Source organism: Gracilinanus agilis, chromosome 3 (genome assembly GCF_016433145.1).
Source record: "Gracilinanus agilis isolate LMUSP501 chromosome 3, AgileGrace, whole genome shotgun sequence".
Lineage (NCBI taxonomy): Eukaryota > Metazoa > Chordata > Mammalia > Didelphimorphia > Didelphidae > Gracilinanus > Gracilinanus agilis.
Genome location: NC_058132.1, coordinates 238133150 through 238152496, shown reverse-complemented (window position 1 = coordinate 238152496; position 19347 = coordinate 238133150). Strand labels below are relative to the sequence as shown.

At 32.9% G+C, this 19347-nt stretch overlaps 2 protein-coding genes across 2 annotated transcripts in view; one reads left to right on the top strand and one right to left on the bottom strand.

Annotated features, from left to right (window-relative positions):
• Positions 1 to 13236, top strand: part of ITGA4 (integrin subunit alpha 4) — an 88384-nt gene extending 75148 nt beyond the window's left edge. The window contains exons 19-28 of the mRNA XM_044666475.1: positions 465 to 560; positions 1308 to 1387; positions 1765 to 1854; positions 3788 to 3878; positions 5868 to 5975; positions 7795 to 7920; positions 8842 to 8961; positions 11152 to 11250; positions 12134 to 12253; positions 12754 to 13236. Of these exons, the coding sequence (XP_044522410.1) occupies positions 465 to 560; positions 1308 to 1387; positions 1765 to 1854; positions 3788 to 3878; positions 5868 to 5975; positions 7795 to 7920; positions 8842 to 8961; positions 11152 to 11250; positions 12134 to 12253; positions 12754 to 12846 (1023 nt within the window). The 3' untranslated portion in view covers positions 12847 to 13236. The remainder of the gene's footprint in view (positions 1 to 464; positions 561 to 1307; positions 1388 to 1764; positions 1855 to 3787; positions 3879 to 5867; positions 5976 to 7794; positions 7921 to 8841; positions 8962 to 11151; positions 11251 to 12133; positions 12254 to 12753) is intronic.
• A 3392-nt stretch (positions 13237 to 16628) lies between these two features.
• The window catches only part of CERKL (ceramide kinase like), a 182647-nt gene continuing 179928 nt past the window's right edge, over positions 16629 to 19347 (bottom strand). The window contains exons 12-13 of the mRNA XM_044666474.1: positions 16943 to 17115; positions 16629 to 16668 (exon numbers count right to left, since the gene is read on the bottom strand). Of these exons, the coding sequence (XP_044522409.1) occupies positions 16629 to 16668; positions 16943 to 17115 (213 nt within the window). The remainder of the gene's footprint in view (positions 16669 to 16942; positions 17116 to 19347) is intronic.

The window sequence follows — 19347 nt, the reverse complement described above, 5'->3', positions numbered from 1 at the left end:
GCCTCACTAAAACATCAAAACAAATGTGACATTAATATCACTTTGGCTCAAATAATTAAAGAGTATTAAATCTTCATTATTTTCTTTTAAATTGGTGACCAAGTGTCCCAAGAATATTTTCTTGGCTTACAACCACCGCCTAAACACAAGAATGTTGATAAGGAAATGGGTCTTTGTAACCCATTTCTTAAACAGTCCCTAAGATCTGAATCCATAAATGAGCAGGGTGTCACACATGAGCAGATTTTTTTTTCAGGTGTGCATGGGGAGGAGGATAGAAGATTGCCACTAGAAAGCAAAGGAGTTTAAGTTTTTGTATTTAATTTAGTATGCAAACTCAACAGGAAATGCCCTTCTAGGAAAAATAGAAATGTTTTTATTTACATGCTTTTATAAAGGAATCTTGGAAACTTTAATAAACTAAGTTTTCCCTTTTTGTGATTTCCTCCCTTCCCTAATATCAGGAAGAGAAACAAATATATTGTGAAGTAACAGACAATTTGGGTGTAGTGAAACTTGTCTGCAGGGTCGGTCATATATTTGTGGATCATCTATCAAAGGTAAATTCTTGTTTTTACTTTTGGCTTTTGAATCCTATATGCAGTCTAGGCAGAAATCAGTAGAATTATAATGTTTTGGTATGAAAATGACAAGGCAAACCGACCAGATTCTCATTGCCTTTTAAACTTTGAAATTCTGGTTATATTCTTGTGGGAATTCACTCTAAGAATCATTACTGCATGCTTGGGTTGTGAGAGATTTAATAAAACATTTATCCTTTGCTGTGTGTGTGTGTGTGTGTGTGTGTGTGTTTTGCTGAAGATAGTACAATGTTTGGGCTTTGACAGATGGGATTTTGAAAAGTCTTCACTAACTGCTTTTTTTTTTACTGCTACATATTTTATTTACTGTTGTTGAACAACAGGATTTATGTTTCTTCCAAGCTCTTAGGATGTCTGATTTTTCTAAGGCTGCTATTCTGTAGGGCTCTTTTGTTTTCACTCTAAGTGTAGGCCTTGCTTATGTTTTCTCAAATAGAAAGTTTTGTGTAATTAAAGTTGACATCAAATATGCCATTTATTATGTGCCACGTAAAGGTGGTCTGCTAACATTAAAAACAACAAAGAATCTGATCCGTACTCCAAATAATAAAATAAAATGAATGAAAAAGTAGAAAATTTTAGTTTAGATGAAAAAGCCATATTCAATTTGCTTAATGTCCTTCTTTCTCTACATTCCCCCTCTCCCTATCCCCAATTATTGGAATGTGGAAAATTGTGTACTCAGCAATCCGTGTTTTTTTATAGGAAGATATTAGTTTTCTCCTGGATGCAAGCTCACTTAGCAAAGCAGAAGATGACCTCACCATTACAGTTAATGCCACCTGGTAAATTTTATTTGAAAATTGTTGCTGTGCCTGGAGAAAAATATCTTCAGCATTCTTGGGCTAGGGTTGGGGGCACAAAGGCAAGAAGAGTATGACACTTGTGCATCATTATGGGTCGATAAAAGAACATTCTTAATAATATAATCTATTAGGAAACTGAATGAGCAAAAATTTAGAGAGCAGCTATTAAATAATTAGAAGAAATTCCTGTCTACCCCATCATAAAAGTAATTTCCTTTTGCCACATCTGTAATTAATGACAAAAAGTATTATTTAAACAAACCACAAGATATATGTGGTATATAATTAATTCTCTCTAGAGAAAATGTGTTCTGCTTGAAGTATTCTAACAGGATATTTTATATTTGATTCTCTAGTGAAAATGAATGGGAAATGGACAGTCTATTGGATAACAATATGACTTTAATGATACCACTGAAGTATGAGATTCAATTAAATGTTCATGGGTAAGTCAATAATAAGCCATCATTTTTGTCTGAATCCTTTGTCAATTTCACTACCTATATTTTATTTGAGATTAAAGTTTACTAGTTCATTTTTCTCCCTGATATAATTCCTTTTGAGTGATCAGACCCTGTATAGTTACTTGCCATTTTTGGTACATATTTACCATATTTACATATTTGTACATATTTACAGTACATATTTACCAATGTAACAGATTCCTTCATAGTACCCATATAGGACTCATTAGTGTTAGTAGGAATCCCAAAAGCCTCATCTCAGGGTCATAAAACAGTAAGAGAACTCTTAGCCCACCACACGATAGCATGAACTATGGCCTGTCTTCCTTGTTTCTTTCTCACTATATTAAGAAGAGAGGCTAACTATCTGGATGTGAGGAGTATAGTTGTAACTTCTTCCTGGGGTGGAAGATTCTAAGAATTACTCTAGTAGCAGGGTATCCCTCTTCATCCCTTGACTCCTGGGAACCTACTGGCTTCATAGCCAAGACATGAGAACTGAGGCATTCCTAATTTCCTAAGATTTCAGAATATATATATATTTAAGTCATAGGTTCTTAACCTGAGATTGGTAAATTTACATTCTAATAATTTATTTTCTTTGTAATCCTACATATTTTATACATTGAAAAAACATTATTCTGAGAAAGGGGTCCATAGGTTTCACTAGATCACCAAGGGATGTATAAGAACAATTGCTATCTTGGATAATATTACCTTCTTAAGAAGGAAGTAGAAAATGTAGAATCAGAATTTGTGTTTATCTGGGCCTTAAATAGTGTCAAAGTGACTCAATGAATGTTATCAGCTTCACTTGCATATATGGTTTTCAAAACTGCAAAAAGTAATTAAAATGCACTCATTGCATAAATTTAGAGCAAACATACTAGTTATAGTCAAAGCTTTTTCTTTTATATTTAAAGTATTATAGAAAGTTTTCTATACAGTACAGGGGGTGAGGAATAGTTTACTACCTTCAGAAGTCAACCTCTTAAATCAGTGCCTGAGATTTGGCAGTTCTATGAAGACAGAGGAGTAGCAAACGTTTGTTTTAGCACATTGGCAATAATACAGGAGTAGACACTCTGGCCCCAAGTGCCCACAGCTGCTTTTCCTAAAAATTATTGTTTTGTTTATAATAATTAAACAGTGTTTATTGAGTACTTGCCATGTGTTAAGCACTAGGGATATAACATGCTCTTAGGAAGCTCCACACTAATTGGAGGTTATAACCCTTAAAAGATGTTTCAATAGTAGGGTAAATAGTACGACCTGGTAATCTCTCTCATCAAAATGAGTAGAGTAACCAAACCATGTAAGGAGCAAAGCAGCTGAAGCAGAGAAGGGATTAAAAGGGTAGTGAGGGGGCAGGATCTTCTATAGTTCTTTAGTTTACATGGTTTCTTCCTATGGTCACAAAATCTAGATGGCAAAGGTAGGCTTGACGGAGAGAAAAGCAGAGGGAGAGTGCCCCCCCCCATTCCGGCTACTAGCCATGCTAACTCAGGTATGAATTAATCCATAAATGCTAGCATGTACCATTTCTACAGAGTTAACGGTGACTATTGATGGCAGGAAGATATTGGGAAACAGGGAGTAGAGAAGGTAGGTCAGTCTTTGCTATGTATGTTGCTGCATTTAGGAATGAATCTCATTAAAGCAGAAAGTAAATGGGTATATTGGAGGAAGAGGAGATATTGTACATTATGTTCAGAATGGTTCTTATGTTGTTTTCCCAAAGATCAAAGGTAGGAAATGTAATTATTGTCGATGTAAAATTCTCAACAAGCTAGAAATCTATATAGCATTCCATAACTCCTCTAAAAATATTGGTTCTTAGAGGAAAGGCGATTTTAGTATGGTGAAAAATAATATATTTGATGGCTTTTGTTTGTTTTTTAAAATTCTTTTACAGGTTTGTAACTCCAGCTTCATTTATTTATGGACCAAGTGAAGAAAATGAACCAGAAATGTGTATGATGGAGAAAATCAATTTTACTTTTCATGTAAGAGAGAATACTTTTTTAAAAATATATTTCTATCAAACTGAAATTTTTTTCTACTTATTAGCAGAAAAAGCTTTATCAGCCTGTTAGGAAAAAAAGGAGGTCAACAACAAGGAGAGGGAGAAAGTAAACAACTCAGAGTTTACTTGGTATTTAGATTGAGGATGTGATAGCCAAAGAGTAGAAAAAGCTGGGGCCAGGCTTGACCATTGAGAAAAGAGCAGAGTTAGGAGGTGTGGGTCATGGTTGACAGAAAAACAGGCCAGAAAGTGTTAGGCTAGAAAAGATAGACCAAGATTTTGATCATTTTTTTTTTTGCAAATAATACCTGCAACTCATATCACCTTAAGATTTGTAAAATATTTTATGCAATCTTATCTTTTATCCTCACAACACCTCAGGAAGAGAAGAGATAACATTGCCATCATCCTTTTACAAATATGGAAGCTGGGGCTTATGGAAGCTAATAGATTTGTTCATGAACATATAACAGATGAATGTCAGAGACAGGATGCCTCCAACACTCTGTCTGTGACACCAGATCACCTCTCAAAAAAATCACTGATTTTTGACCTTTGTAATCTTTTATATCCAAGCCTTTTTCAAGAATTATGACACATAGAATATCAAATTTTATAGACTAGAAAGGAGACCTACACTTTTTCAGAGGGGCTTGATTTTGAGCGGGGTATTAGCATCTATTTGGTTAGCCAATCAGACTCTCTCTCTAGAGAGGTAGGTGGATAGATAGACAGATAGATTACTCATTCATTTACTGACTATCATTTCTAGCATCACCTCTCATTGTCCAAAACCAATGTTTTGCTATTCAGTTGTTTTAGTCTTGTTCAATTTTTCATGGACCCTTTCAGGTCTTTCTTGGCAAAGATACTAGAGAGATTTGCCATTTCCTTCTCCAGCTCATTTTTTACAGATGTGGAAACAGGAGCCAACAGGGTTAAGTGACTTGTCTAGGGTGAGTGCATGAGGCAAGATTTGAACTTAGGAACATGGGTCTTCCTGTCTCCAGACACTCCATTCACTGATCTACCTAGCTGCCCCAAGCAAATATTATACCCCTAAAAGGCTGAAAACATTATTTACAAAACTGTCAGACTGGGCCTTATGAATCACTACAAAGGTATCAATGTTTAATGATAATTAATCATTAATACCTTAAATATTTAAATATCTGCTTTACTTTTTTTCCATGTGCACTAATATTGAAGATATCTCCTTAGTATTGAATTGGTGAAAATATTAAGAGTACTATTTATCGGAATAATTGAAAATAAATTAAATAGTTGCAAATAAAGTTGCACTGCTGTATTGTTGACAGTTTCTCTTAACAGACTCTTCCTTGTGGCTCCAGCTGCAACATGAATGGAGACTGCTGAACTCGGAAGCCAGATACACTGAAGAGGGAAGGTTTAGGATTTAGGCACAGGGAGAGGAGGTTCAGTTAAACTAGCATTTACTGAACACCAACCACCTCTGTGTCCTACATCATTCCAGGCCCTTAAGAGACAAAAGCAAAAATGAAAATAATCCTCACTTTGAAATCTATTGGATACAATCTGGGATTCTCTCTATGGAGAGTTTTCCTGCATGTGCCATGGAAGAGAAGCTACATGTGAATTTACTCCATTACAAATGTCAAAAGATAAGTCACCTGGGGAAGGTAGTATGATCTAGTGAAAATTCTAAAGCCTGCCTCTTCTTTTAATAGCTTTGTGACCTTAGGCAACTTACTTAACTCCTCTGAACCTATTTGGTTACCTGTAAAATGGAGGAGACTTTACTTTGTTTACATCATAGGATTGTGAAGATCGAATAAGATAATGTATGTAAAGCACTTTCTAAACCTTAAAAGTACCACAAAATTTCAGCTATTGTACGGTTTAAAAAATTGTTCTCAGATGTGGATGTAAGACAAAATATTTCTAACTTTGTAAAATGAATTCTTCCTTTCTGTTCCCCTGTCACCAGGTGATTAATGCAGGACCCAGCATGGCCCCTAATGTGAGTGCAGAAATCATGATACCTAACTCATTCACCCCGTATTACCACAAATTATTCAACATTTTGGATGTCCAGGTATCATTTTCCTCTTAAATTTTATTATATGTCTTAAAAACTAAAAATAAAGTGTTTGTCCTTTATCAGGTGCCAAACTATTATTAAAGTGATTCTTGCTTTTCTTTTTCATTCAATTCTGTTAACTTAGAACAGGTGTAACTGAAGCAATCTCTCTTTATCATCAAGCATTTCAGGAGTTCTCAGTGAATGTTTTATATCATGGGTTGTTACATTATAGTATGTTAGTGACATGGGTTTTATTTTGCAGTCACTGCTTTGGACTGTGCACATAAAAATGTACTAAAATATGATTTTGAATCACATCTTCCAAGTGTGATTTTCTTGGTAATGTGTGTTTTGGCCATTAGGGTAGCAAAATTCTGCAGAGAGCTTAAGTTCCAGATTATCCAGAGAAACAACATATGGTATATATTCAATACATGTTATCAGTGCAGTAAGAACTCCACAAAATTAGTTTCTATCTTCCTAGCTTCAAGTCAAACAAGTAACAAATGATTGTTGCAGAGCTTTGTTAATTCTTCTTCAGCCCCATATTTATAGTATTTGTTCTTATCCTATTGAGTCTGCCCTTTTGTCCTATTGCCTTCCCTTGTGCAAGAGTGGCAAACCCGCTATCATTTTTTTAAACCCGTACTTTTTCTCTTAGAATCCAGAGTAAGTATTGGTTACAGGGCAGAAAAGCAGTAAGGGCTAGGCAGTTGGAGTTAAGTGTCTTGCCCAGGGTCACATAGCTTGTAAGTGTCTGAGGCCAGATTTGAACCCAATATCATTTTTAGTTTAAACAATAATTCAACAAGCAAGTATAAAGTGTCTACTCTGCAAATAATTAGAGATCAAAGACAGTGTCCCACCCCCAATACAAAGAACTCATTGGCTCTAGACTCAAGAAGATTATATTCTGCCAAAGAACAAAATTTTCCTTCCTTCCTTCCTTCCTTCCTTCCTTCCTTCCTTCCTTCCTTCCTTCCTTCCTTCCTTCCTTCCTTCCTCCTTTCCTCTCTTCCTCCCTTCCTCCCTTCCTCCCTTCCTTTCTCCTTGTAATCCATCTTGTAATCTATACTAAGTATTGGTTCCAAGGCAGAAGAGTGGTGAAGCCTATAAGATCTGTCAAAAACATGGTATAAAACTAAAGATATATCAAAACTAGAGATGTATCAAAAGATACATATTCTCAAAAAAATTTAAACCCTACCTTCCACCTTAGAATCAATACTGTGTATTGGTTCCAAGGCAGAAGAGCAGTAAGGGCTAGGCAATGGGGGTTAAGTGACTTGCCCAGGGTCACACAGCAAGGAAGTGTCTGAGGCCAGATTTGAAACCAGGGCCTCCCGTCTCTGGGACTGGCTCTCCATCCACTGAGATACCCAGCTGCCCCCCGTATTCAAAAAATGTAAGGACCTAAGTACTTTATGAAAGAGCAATATGTAACCAGATTTAAAAAAATCAAATTACAGAACTCACTAAAACCCTCTTCGGTGACCACTAAGACCTTAAAGATTATTGATGCAGAACTCAAAGATTGGAATGCCTGTGAAATTGAAAAAGCTTCAAGTATTTCCCCACACATGGATTGTTTATTTGTTGTTTAAAAGAAGGGAATTTCATCCTTAGATTAGCTGGTGACTACTAAGTAATGATCTGGTAAGGAGGGATAACAGCCCACTTCTTAAGTAACTCAGTTATCTGCTAAGGCTGTATGTGATCCAGATTTGAGGAGAAGGTCACCAGCCTTAGGCTAGCATGAATTTTTATAAGTATAATTTTTTTTACAAATATAAAAAATATATAATGATACTTTTCCCCCTTGCCTTTTTAGACAACAGCTGGAAGATGTGATTTTGATGATTATCAAAGGGTTTGTGCTTTATCACAAGAAAAGAGGAAAACTGAAGCCCTAAAAGATATAGTCAACTTCTTTTCAAAATCTGATAAAAGGCTGATGGTAAGGTTACATTAATTCAATGGAATTATTAAGTTCTGTCTTCCCTACTAAAAATTATTAAACACTGTTTTAAACATAGTCTCTAACATTGAACGGGGGGGGGGCACATGACCAACTGTGAAGTTAATTATAAAGGAATTTTCAGTTATGAGAGATATTCTTATGAAGGGAACCAACCAGAAGGGGTTCCAGAACATGGAGCATTGAAATGTTAAGAGTAAGGTTTGATATCCATTCTGCATCTTCATTATCAGTGAATATTTTCCCAGAAACCATTCTATGCTATTTACAGGCAAGCACATTATCGAAATCTGAATCTGTATCATCCTTTTCTTACTTTCCTATACCATAAAAATTAAGAAAAACTAGAATATGACAGTGTTTAGTATGGGAAGTTAGTTTTGTACCAGAGTATACAATTTAGTTCAGTGGGTCCTTCATCTTTCGCCCTGCCAGGATTGGGTTATCTGGTCAGCTTTTGTTGAATTACTAAAAATTTCTTTTCATCAGAATATGTATTTTTATATATATATACATATATATATATATATATATGTAGAATATACATGTGTGTATATTACACACAGCTAGCAAGACAGCCTTATGTCTGAAATGTTTTAAGCTTTGTAATTTACATATAGCATGTAATTTAGATAGGCATTCTGATTATGAAGCTTCATTTTAAATTTCATCATAAAGGATGAGATCACATAGAAAATGACAACCAACATTCAGGGAAAATTCCTGTTTCGGCTATGATTTGCAAAGCAGACATTTGTGTTTTATTTATACAGAGATTTGTTTTGTAAAATGCCAGCTAGAAAAACATCATGATTTTCACTTGGATTGCTGTTATGTTACCTTACTTAAAATGTTGGAAATACTCAACTAAATGCTTTTGTGTGTTTGCTTTTTTTTTAGTACTGTATAAAAAATGATCCTCATTGCTTAGTTTTTTCATGCAATTTTGGAAAAATGGAAAGTGGAAAAGAAGCCAGTGTCCATATTCATTTGGAAGGCCGGCCATCAATTTTAGAAATAGTAAGCTCTCTATGATTACGAATCATTTTTAAAATACCAATACATAATAAATTCAATTGAATTTTATTTGAGTAGGTGCGTATAGCCTATCAAGATTTGAATACAGTTAAGGTACTGTTGTGGTAAAACTCTAGAGACAAGAAATATATGGGAATCACAATATTTCAGTGCTGAAAGGATCTCAGTGACAATCTGTTAGTCTAAATCTGAAAAATAATTCACTCTAAAATGTATGCAAGAAGTGACTTTGCTTGAAGACCTCCAAATACTTAAGCTGCTGTCTATGGTAAACTGAGGGAGCTGATGTGGTAACTAGGTAATTCAGGCCACGAACTTAAGGAATAAAAAAGCATTTATTTCAACAAGATTGACTACACAAAATGATTCAACTCACTAATAATTATACATATCACAATTGAAGGTAAAGGTGCTAAAGTTCTTTGGAACTGGAGAGTTTTTAATTCCTTGCTTCTGAAAGTTCCACACTTCTAAACATATACCTAGAAAGCTATCATTTCATAGATTAAAACAAGAAAGTGCTACAGATAAAAAATAGCTTTTGTATAATCTATTTGAAATCCTTGTATAATATCAATAGAAGAAGTAGTTTATATCTCATTAATATTATAAAAGACTAACTCTATACTTGCTCACCCTGATTTGAATTTGAAGCCCACCCAACACTGAATTTTCTATTAAGAAAATAAGAAGTGAAATGATTTTTTCCCATAAGGATGAAAAATAACCCTCAACCAAAGGGCATAAATTTTTTTAATGAAATTTAAGAAGTCCAAGCTTTTGAAGGGTCATAAAAACTATCAATTTGGACTACACATTGGCATTATCATTAATCAATAGAGGCAAAGTATTGGAAGTTAGAATAACATTTCATAGAAACCTCTGAATTGAACTTAAAATTGTGTACGATGATGATAAGAATCCTCATCCAACTTTATGGATAATCATTTCTATCTTCAACAGAATTTTTAAAAAAAATATCATTAAACAAGAAAATGAAGAGAACTCTTGTCTATTACTATTGAGAATTTGACAAATTGATTTTTAAAATATCAACCAGTTGGAAAAGGCAGAATATAATCTATCTGTTTATATTATTCTTTTTCTGTATAATTTACATCATAGGTAATGGTTTTTAATGATATATTATAAACTTCAGGCTCTTATACATATGCAAACCATAAGTGATAAATGTCAATTTTATCAAGCAGATCTTCATATAAACCTAAGAATATACTTTTCCAAATATCTATTCTTTTTTTCTCTAGTTTCTCCCTCCAAAAAACCCCCAAGGATTTTATTTGGAATAATTTTGCTGTGTATATAACTTTCTAAGTAAATCATGAGGGGCAGTGTGCTATGGTGGATCAAAAACCAGATTTGTAGTCAGAAATCTGACTTTGATACATAACTAGTTGTTTTCTTTGATCAAGTGATCATGAAATATCAAGGAATTATTACTAAGGTTTGGGAAATCTAAGGCAAACATGTACCCATGGTGAAATACACATTAGATTCCAGCTTCAAATACAATTTAGTAATAACTGAGTAAAGTCAGAAAATGTGGCATTTCTTGTATGTCACAAATTCTAATAGGATATTTCATTTGTTTCTTCCTTTATCCCAGTTTCTTCACCCAGATTAGGTTTAAGGCAATTTGTGTATTACAGGAGGAAGCTATGGTAGGGTGATATTTTAATTATACCTATATTTTTTAATCTATTACTTCTAAAAAATAAAAATCATAGGTACCATTGAAGTCCAGTGTAATGAAAAAATAACTTAAAAACATCTCTATCCAATAACCTTATTTTTAGAAAAGTTTCACCAAAATTTGACAATACACAGATATAAATATTATGGCCATTGAATCTTTGGCATTCAATTTGGCATAATTAGCACTGATGTTAGCTACAGATTATGGAACAAGTTGGGAAAAAATAGGATTAGTAATAACTATGAAAACTCTTAGACAATAGGTAAAGATTATGAAATCTATTATATGAAACATATGAAATTGTTATGAATTAATATGATTGAATATAGATATAATTATATTTGAAAGATATTATTGGTTTTAATTGATTTTTATTTCAGTTCAAGTTTCGATGGATATAAAATCAATATAATGAAATAAAACAGGGTTGTGTTTTTTCCTTTTCCTAATGATAGGATGAGGCCTCAGCACTCAAGTTTGAAGTAAAAGCTACAGTCTCATCAGAGCCAAATCCAAAAGTTATTGAACTACACAAGGATGAAAATGTTGCATATGTAAGAATTCTTTCATTTTTAGGATGAAAATATAATTGAAGTGCTCATCATTGTTTTTGTTCTGCACGACTAAGCAAAGCAGGCTAGATGAATTCTTTTTTTTATTTTTACCATCTTTATCTTTAACTTTGTATTATTCAATTAGTCAGTGAATAGTTAATGTTAACTAAGGGCCAGGCACTTTGTTAAGATTTCAGCTTATTAAGAAAGGCAAACTTCCTGCTTTCAAGGGGCTTATATTCTGATGGGAAAGATGACACATGAAATTCAGCTTTAAGGCAGATGGAAAGGCCCAAAATTCATGTGGGAGGAGCTAGGTAGAGAAGACCAGGGGTCCTTTAGTTACCACAGTAGGTCAGATGATAATGCCAGAAGGATGGAGAGGGAGGGCATAGGGTAAGGGCTGTAAGTCCCTCCAGTTCATTTGAAGGAATAGGCTTGGTTGTCCCATTCTTGTTCAAGTGATGTAAGAAGTCAGGAAACTTGACCTGGGGTCCTGGGTGATCCTGGTCCTTTCAGAGGAAAGAAAGCAAGGGTAACGGACTAGGAAAGCAGGGGGAAGACAGAATCATTGTGGGAAGAGAAAGATCGAGTTTTTCATAATACTGGGACTTGCTACTACTTAATTTGTTGCATGTGCCCCATGTATTGAATAATGTACTTGCTCTAGGGGATACATAGAGCATGAAGTTGCCCACTATGTATGAATGTGAAAGATGGAGACATTGTTTTTTTTTACTTTTTCTCCCTCCACTTGCATACTGTAACCTTTTTAAATTGCTTTGCCTTTTTAAAAAGATCTTTGTCCTCAGTAACCCATGAATTACACCTATGTTAGTTTTTTGAACTGATGCTTTAATTTTTTTTCCTTCAATTCTTACAGGTCCATCTGGATGGATTGCATCATCAAAAGCCTAAACCATATTTTCGTACAGTGATTATTTCAACTAGTTTTATACTGGGTTTCACTGTATTTTTATTCCTCTCATATGTCATGTGGAAGGTAAGTCACAAGTCTAGTCTTCAAATTTTTATCATATTTAGTAAGGTAGTTTCCCTTTTAATAGTTGAATCTGAAAACTTGGAATGTTTCCTTCATCATGCTCCAAATCCATTTTACTCAGATTTCCTGTTTCCCAACCTTCAATTTATTGAAGTCTTTTTAAAGAAAATTTGCCCTTTTAAACCAGCATCATTACATTTTGAACAAATGCCAAAATTAGCCTACTTGTTTCTGGATAAGAGAAATCTTGGAGATCAGAGTTATTGTTCCTACCCCTTCAGAGTTTGCTTAAGTTAGATAAGAGATATTTTTGGCTTTCTGCAGATGTTTGCTTATTATTAGAGGTACATTAGGAGTTGTAGCACAAATTAAGCTAAAAGATTAAAAAAAGGAGTACTAGAATTAATACTATATGAAGAGTTTACAATGTCTTTGTTGGGTTTTTATTCATTCTGCACTAAAATTATGGTTACTAACTCTAAAATTATTGTTTTTCTCAGGCGGGTTTCTTTAAAAGAGAATACAAAGCTATTCTACAAGAGGAAAACAGAAGAGACAGTTGGAGCTATGTCAACAGCAATAAGGAAAATTAAAGACTTCTTTAAATTATAATAAACTCAGGTTAACTAAAAAGATGAAAGACACTGTTTTCAAGAAAACATTGGCAAATGAATTTTACTGGATTTACTCATCGTTATGTGCTTTTGGGGGGGGGAAGCTTAAATTTGATCTTTGGCCTAATGCATTATATTTCAAGTAAAGCATCTAAATGGTGATTGTTATTTCAAGAAGAATGAAAAGGACTATCTGAAATAATAAAGACAGCATCTTTCTCAGGTGTCTAAAGGACTGAAGAACACTAAAAAGGTTTATTTCTCCAGGATGAATAGTACTCTGAAGAGATCACGGGATGCCAGTATATATAAATTGAGTTGTATCATGGAGAAAATAAGCAACTTAATTTAGTAAGCCCTTTTACTTGAAGCATCCTTTCAAATAAATGTACCTGCTAGATGTACTCTTGTAATGATGAAACTAGCTCTCATCGAATGAACATTAGTTGCTTTTGAGGAATCATAGTTGGCTTATTTAAAATAGTTCTTTTTAAAAATAATGTTTATTATATTTCAAAGGGCTGTTTCCAGACTTCCCTACATGAGAAGGTGATCAGAATAGATTACCTTATGTGAAAACAAATGCATCTTTAATGATCATTGATCATAATTCAATTCACTTGGATCTCAATTCAATAAGTACTTGTCAAGGAGCTAATACTTAGTAAACAGTGTTAAAAGAGGAAAATAATAGCTGCACTAATGTGCATAGTGGGTCAGATATGAGACTAATTGGTTGTGCCTTAAGAGAATGAATGATGGTGTAAACTCTTTTAGGTCTATGGATTTACATATACATATATATATGTATATGTAAAATAAGCATCGTTATATATACTATGTAAAATTCATTTATGCATCTTCAAATAATGTGAATATATGCAAGTATATTCACAGTAGACATTCTTCCATGGTACCCATGAACAAATCAAAGAAAATAGGTTTTTTTAAGTGATTATTTGTAAATTTGAAAAATGATTTACTTCTGTGATATTTTAAATACTGAGACAGCAGATTGTGAGTGTTGCACTTTAGCTAATATTGGAATAGGAAATACACTGATGTATATGATGTATGTATTGTGAAAACCATACCTCACTAATGATGAAAACAGTATTAAAGTTGTTTAAGGACAACCATTACATGCAAATAATTTTTATTCTGATTGGACAATAATGAATGAAATGCACTAATCTATATTTGAATAGTCATGTGTGCTGTTCAACTATAAGTACTGAATGAATTCCCATCAGTATTTTTTACAAAGAATTCAAAAGACGTCAAATTTAACTATAAATAAAAATATTTTGAGGATCGTAGAATAAATACAATATAAATGTAGCAAATGTTTTCATAAAATTTAAGGTAGGTTTTTTAAGTCATAAAGTATCTTTTTCCAGGATCTTAAGTAATTTATGTTGTATTTGCTAATGAAAATGCAATTATTTGTACTATTTATTACATGTATATGAATTAGGTGACATAAAAATGGGTAAATACAATTTCTAGGTTCTGCTTGTAAGTATCTTGTACATATGGCAAAATGTGTAACTTTTTAAAAGCCTGGTATAGATAAAATCTCTTTTCCATTCTTCAAGTTCTTTGATTTATTTTTACATCCTTCTATTTACTCAGTAAAACCAAAATAGCATATTTTATTTTTAAAAATCTACACAAACTAATGAACACATCAATTGGATAAATGGTATTTCTAGGTATCTGTGGTTTCTCTTATTACAAGTAGTAACAATAAGTGGAGTCAGGCCAAGTTTTGGCATTGCCTTAAAGACTCCTAAATTTGTGATCTTTGGTTTTCTATCTCCAGAAGAATTCTGTTTTAGAAGAACTTTTTAATTCAGCCTCCTATATATTTGGAAATTAGTATTTCAGTACTGGGGGTCACACCTGCAGGGCATTTGCCAGTATGTGCCAAAGCGCAGTAATTTCTAAGACCAAGTCTCCTGGCTATAAGAAAAAAATATAAACTTTTAAAATTTACTCTAAACCAGTGATGGGCAAACTGCGGCCCCCTGAAATGTTCTATCCCACCGCATGACATTATTCCCAATCTGACAAATACAGTGAGTAGGATACAATACAATGAAACTTCGAAAGAGTTGCCTTAGAAACAGACTGACAGATGAGCATTTCCTTTCCTTTGGCCCCCTCTTTAAAAAGTTTGCCATTCGCTGCTCTAAATTATGAGGGAGAAGCATTTTAAATTGTCAAATGAATACTGATTTTGTAAGAATTTCACTTAGCTGACAAAAAAACATATACACACATATGATTTATATTTTTCGTGTTTCTAATTATCTGTTCTTTCTCTGGAGGTGGACATTCACAGGTCATTTTTCGAATATTAATTCCATAGTGGTATATAATGTTTTCTTGGTTGTACTCATTTCACACTTCATTATTTCATGTAGGTCTTTCCAAGTTCTAAAAAAAAAAAATCAACCTGCTTATTGTTTTGGACATCCCATTATTTTCCAGTATTTTTTTTTGTTTTTTGCCACCGCAAAGAGAGTTGCTATAAATATTTTGGAACATATGAGGTTTTTTTCCTCCCTTTTCTCTGCTCCCTGGTATTGTTGGGTCCAAGCGATAAAGTTTTATAATTCTCTTGGCATAATTCCAAATTGTTAGACCATTTTGTACTTCCTCCAACAGTATATTAGTGTCCTAATTTTTCTGCATCACCTCCAGCATTTATCATTTTGCTCTTTTATCATTCTAGTCAATCCGTTGGGTGTGAGATATCTCAGAATTTTGCATTGATTTGTATTTCTCTAATCAGTACTTATTGTATTTAGAATATATTCATTTATTAATCTTCCTTTCAACACTATTTAGAGCATTTTTTTCCAAATACTTGTATATGATATTGATGTCTTCATTGAAAAACTGTTTATATCCTTTATCCATTTATCAATTATGGGATGGCTCTAATTTTTACAAATTTGACAAAGTTCTCTGAAAATGTGAGATCTGAAACCTCCTTTTGAGAACTGTCTATAAAATTTATTCCCCACTTTTCTGCTTTCCTTCAAATCTTGGCTACACTAATTTTATTTGTACAAAACATTTTAAATTTTATGTAATCAAAATGATCCATTTTATATCTCACAGTGCTCTCCATCTCTTGTTTACTCAGAAATTCCTTTCTTATCCATAAGTCTAATAGGTAATATATCCTCTGTCTTAATTTTCTTTGACATCTTCTTTTATGTTTAGGTCTTGTATCACTGATTTATCTTAGTGAATGGTATATGATGTTGTCAATACTTAAGGAATTCGTAAAAAAATTATAAAAATGAGTCCTTTTCAGAAGATACTAATCACCATAGTTAAATTGAATAATCATAAAATTTGGGGGAGGCAGAATAATGGTCTAGAATAGCAATACTATGAGAAACAAAAGATTAGGAAAAATGTCAGAATTGGTTTATTCGTTTCTAAAAACAAAATATTACTTTCAGTTCTAATAACATACGCTAATAATTTGAGTGGTATACTATACTAGTGGTTAGATTTTTTAAAACTTGACATCTTTATCTGTAGTTACAAAAATATGATTTCACTAAAAATAATTTAATATCCCATACCCACATTTTTCTAGATTTTTAAAATCTAAAAATCATATTTTCTATAACAAAAATAACCATTTCCATTTTAAAATTATTTTAGCTATAAATATCCAACTTTATACAATTATTCTATGAACAATTCAATGTTACTTTGTAATCATTCATTTCTTCTCAGCTTCCTCCAAAAAGCTTGATAAGTTGTGGGTGCACCCTGTAAAAAAATAATTGTCAATTATGATTCTCTTAATTTATTTATTGTTCTATTGATTTTTATACTGTGGTCTTATCACCTGTACGTAATATTGACTGTCCTTTGTTTCGTACATTCAAAACTTTTGACAACTAGCATACATAAAATGCAAAGAGATACCAAGATAAACTGACGTAAGCTGCATAATGATTTAATATCATAAATTAGCTTTAACTGAGCATTAACTGGGTGCCTATGTACTTTGTTCTCAATAAACAATGGTATATATACTTACTTAATATGAACCTCTGATGCCACTTCCATTAAATCTCCATCAATGTTCCAAGGGTAATTATTTTCTCTAGATGTTCCATGAAACTCAACATCTCCTGTGTTATACCCAGAGTTATTTCTTGGCAGGATTTTTACTTCTGTTACAGTGAAGGTCTCAACAAATGGAAAATGAAACTAAATTAAATAGAACATTTATTAGCTATTTTACCTTGAATTGATAATACAGTCAGAAGAGTTTAATAATACTTTGCATCTAAACCCTGATCTATCATCAATTTTGTTATCTAGGGGTGATGTCAATTGGAACTCCACAATGTTTTACTAGTTTATTTTGGAACCTAAGATTCCTAGTATTCTTAGAGGCAATTTTTCATTTTTCTGAAGCCCTTGAGATCACTGAGGCTGGCCATCCCTTTCCTGATGAAAATTCTGGAAAACTGATGGTGGCAAACAATCAATAAACAATTATTAAGCACCTACTATGTTCCAGGTGCACTAAATTGCTCAGCTTGAAGATATATCAACTCTGGCTTTTATATTTACCAGTAGATCTCAATTTACTAGTTGGGAACGCTCTTCACATGTTTATGAAAAAATTTGATGTCTTTAGGAGCATTAAATGGAAAGTGGTCCCTATTGAAAGACTCAATTTGAATAGTAAACTCCTAGGTCATGATGGCAAGGTTATGAACAAAAGCCTTAAAATTTATACATGAAGCAATGTTAATTTAATTAGGTATTATTTAAATTTTTTAATATAATTTTTCTTGCCAATTACATGTAATAACAAATCTCCACATAAGTTTTCCAAAATCATATGATCTAAATGGTCTCCTTCCCTCTTTTCCTCCCTCCCTCCTGAAGCAGGCAAGCAATTAATTCTGGGTTATACATATATTATCATGCAAAACATTTCCATATTATTCATTTTTGTTAGTGACTAATCTTAAAAAACCAAAACCCCACAACATATACCCATATAAATAAGTGAAAAATTATATGCATTCAGACTCCAACAGGTCTCTCTCTGAAGGTGGAGAGCATTCTTTTTCATAAGTCCCTCAGAATTGTCCTGGATTATTGTATTGCTGAGAGTGGCTAAGATTATATCATAGTTGATCATTCCACAATATTGCTAATTGGGTTCTTTTACAAACAGCATAACATAGGTCTAATTCCATCACCCACATTTTGTGGTCCTTTCTGTACATGCAATTTATAAAAACATGGACCACCTGAGGAAATAAAGGCAGCAACATGAAGAACGTTTCTCTAGGTCACACAGCTATTTAGTGGCAAAAGAGAACTAGAACTGAAGTGTGTCTTCTGATGCTTGACACAATGCTTTTTTATACTATACCAAACGTGCTCAAATAAAAGATTAGCAAGATATTTGGATATGGTTCATATTTTAATGTTACCAAAGTCTATATTAATCTTTTATCTCAAAGAAATGACTTTTAAAAATCATTGATAAATGCTAAGAAATTTTGCTCAGGCATTTATGTCCTTTTTGCTATTAGAATAAATGAAGAATTAAATAATATCCTACTTCAACTTTGGATAGCTTCTCTAGGAAGCAGTTATAAGAAATTGAGTCATAAACACAGAACAGAATCTGATTTCCTTAGTGGGAGCTCTCTCAAATAACTGTGGCTGAAAAAGAAATCTTTGTATATAGCCAAGTTACTGGGTAACAGAATCCCTAGAACATTTTAAAATGAAGTATTAAAATTGGCTAATTTTTTACCTCTACCTTAAGTATAAAACTATTTTCATAGTGAATGTAACATTTCAGTTTTAATATTATTAATATCTCTGCATGTGGTCATAATATTAATGATGATTTCATTAATATTAATTAATACAATGTGACTTTTAAAAATGCCTTCTTCTGAGTATCAGTCAATTATGTTACCAGTTCTACCATTGTCTGAAATTCTATAGAAAGAAACTGCTTTGAAATAACTGGTAAGAAAAACAACAAAAATATTATTAAGTGTCTTAATATTAAAAAGAAGAAATTTTGTGATTCTGTAATATGAAGAAGTATTTTCTATTCAGATCAACTATAAAATGATTTCCATCATTCAGAATTAAATGCCCAGAGGGTAGCAAATCTTAAATTAGTTATTGCCTCTATAATTGTCTACATTTTTTGGTTAAATAAATTAAATATGTAATAAACTCATTTGAACATAGGTGTCTACCTATGCACATCCAGGTCCCAAGACACATTATATATGATCACAAGCAAATTCCCTCATAACAACTCTCTAGGACTGTAAGTTACAGAGAAGTTGTGTTTACATTAAGGCAATTTCCACACTAGGAGGTCCCTACACAGATGAAATCACAAATTTGGATACATATATACACAGGCTATAATGTCTATAAATGTATGCA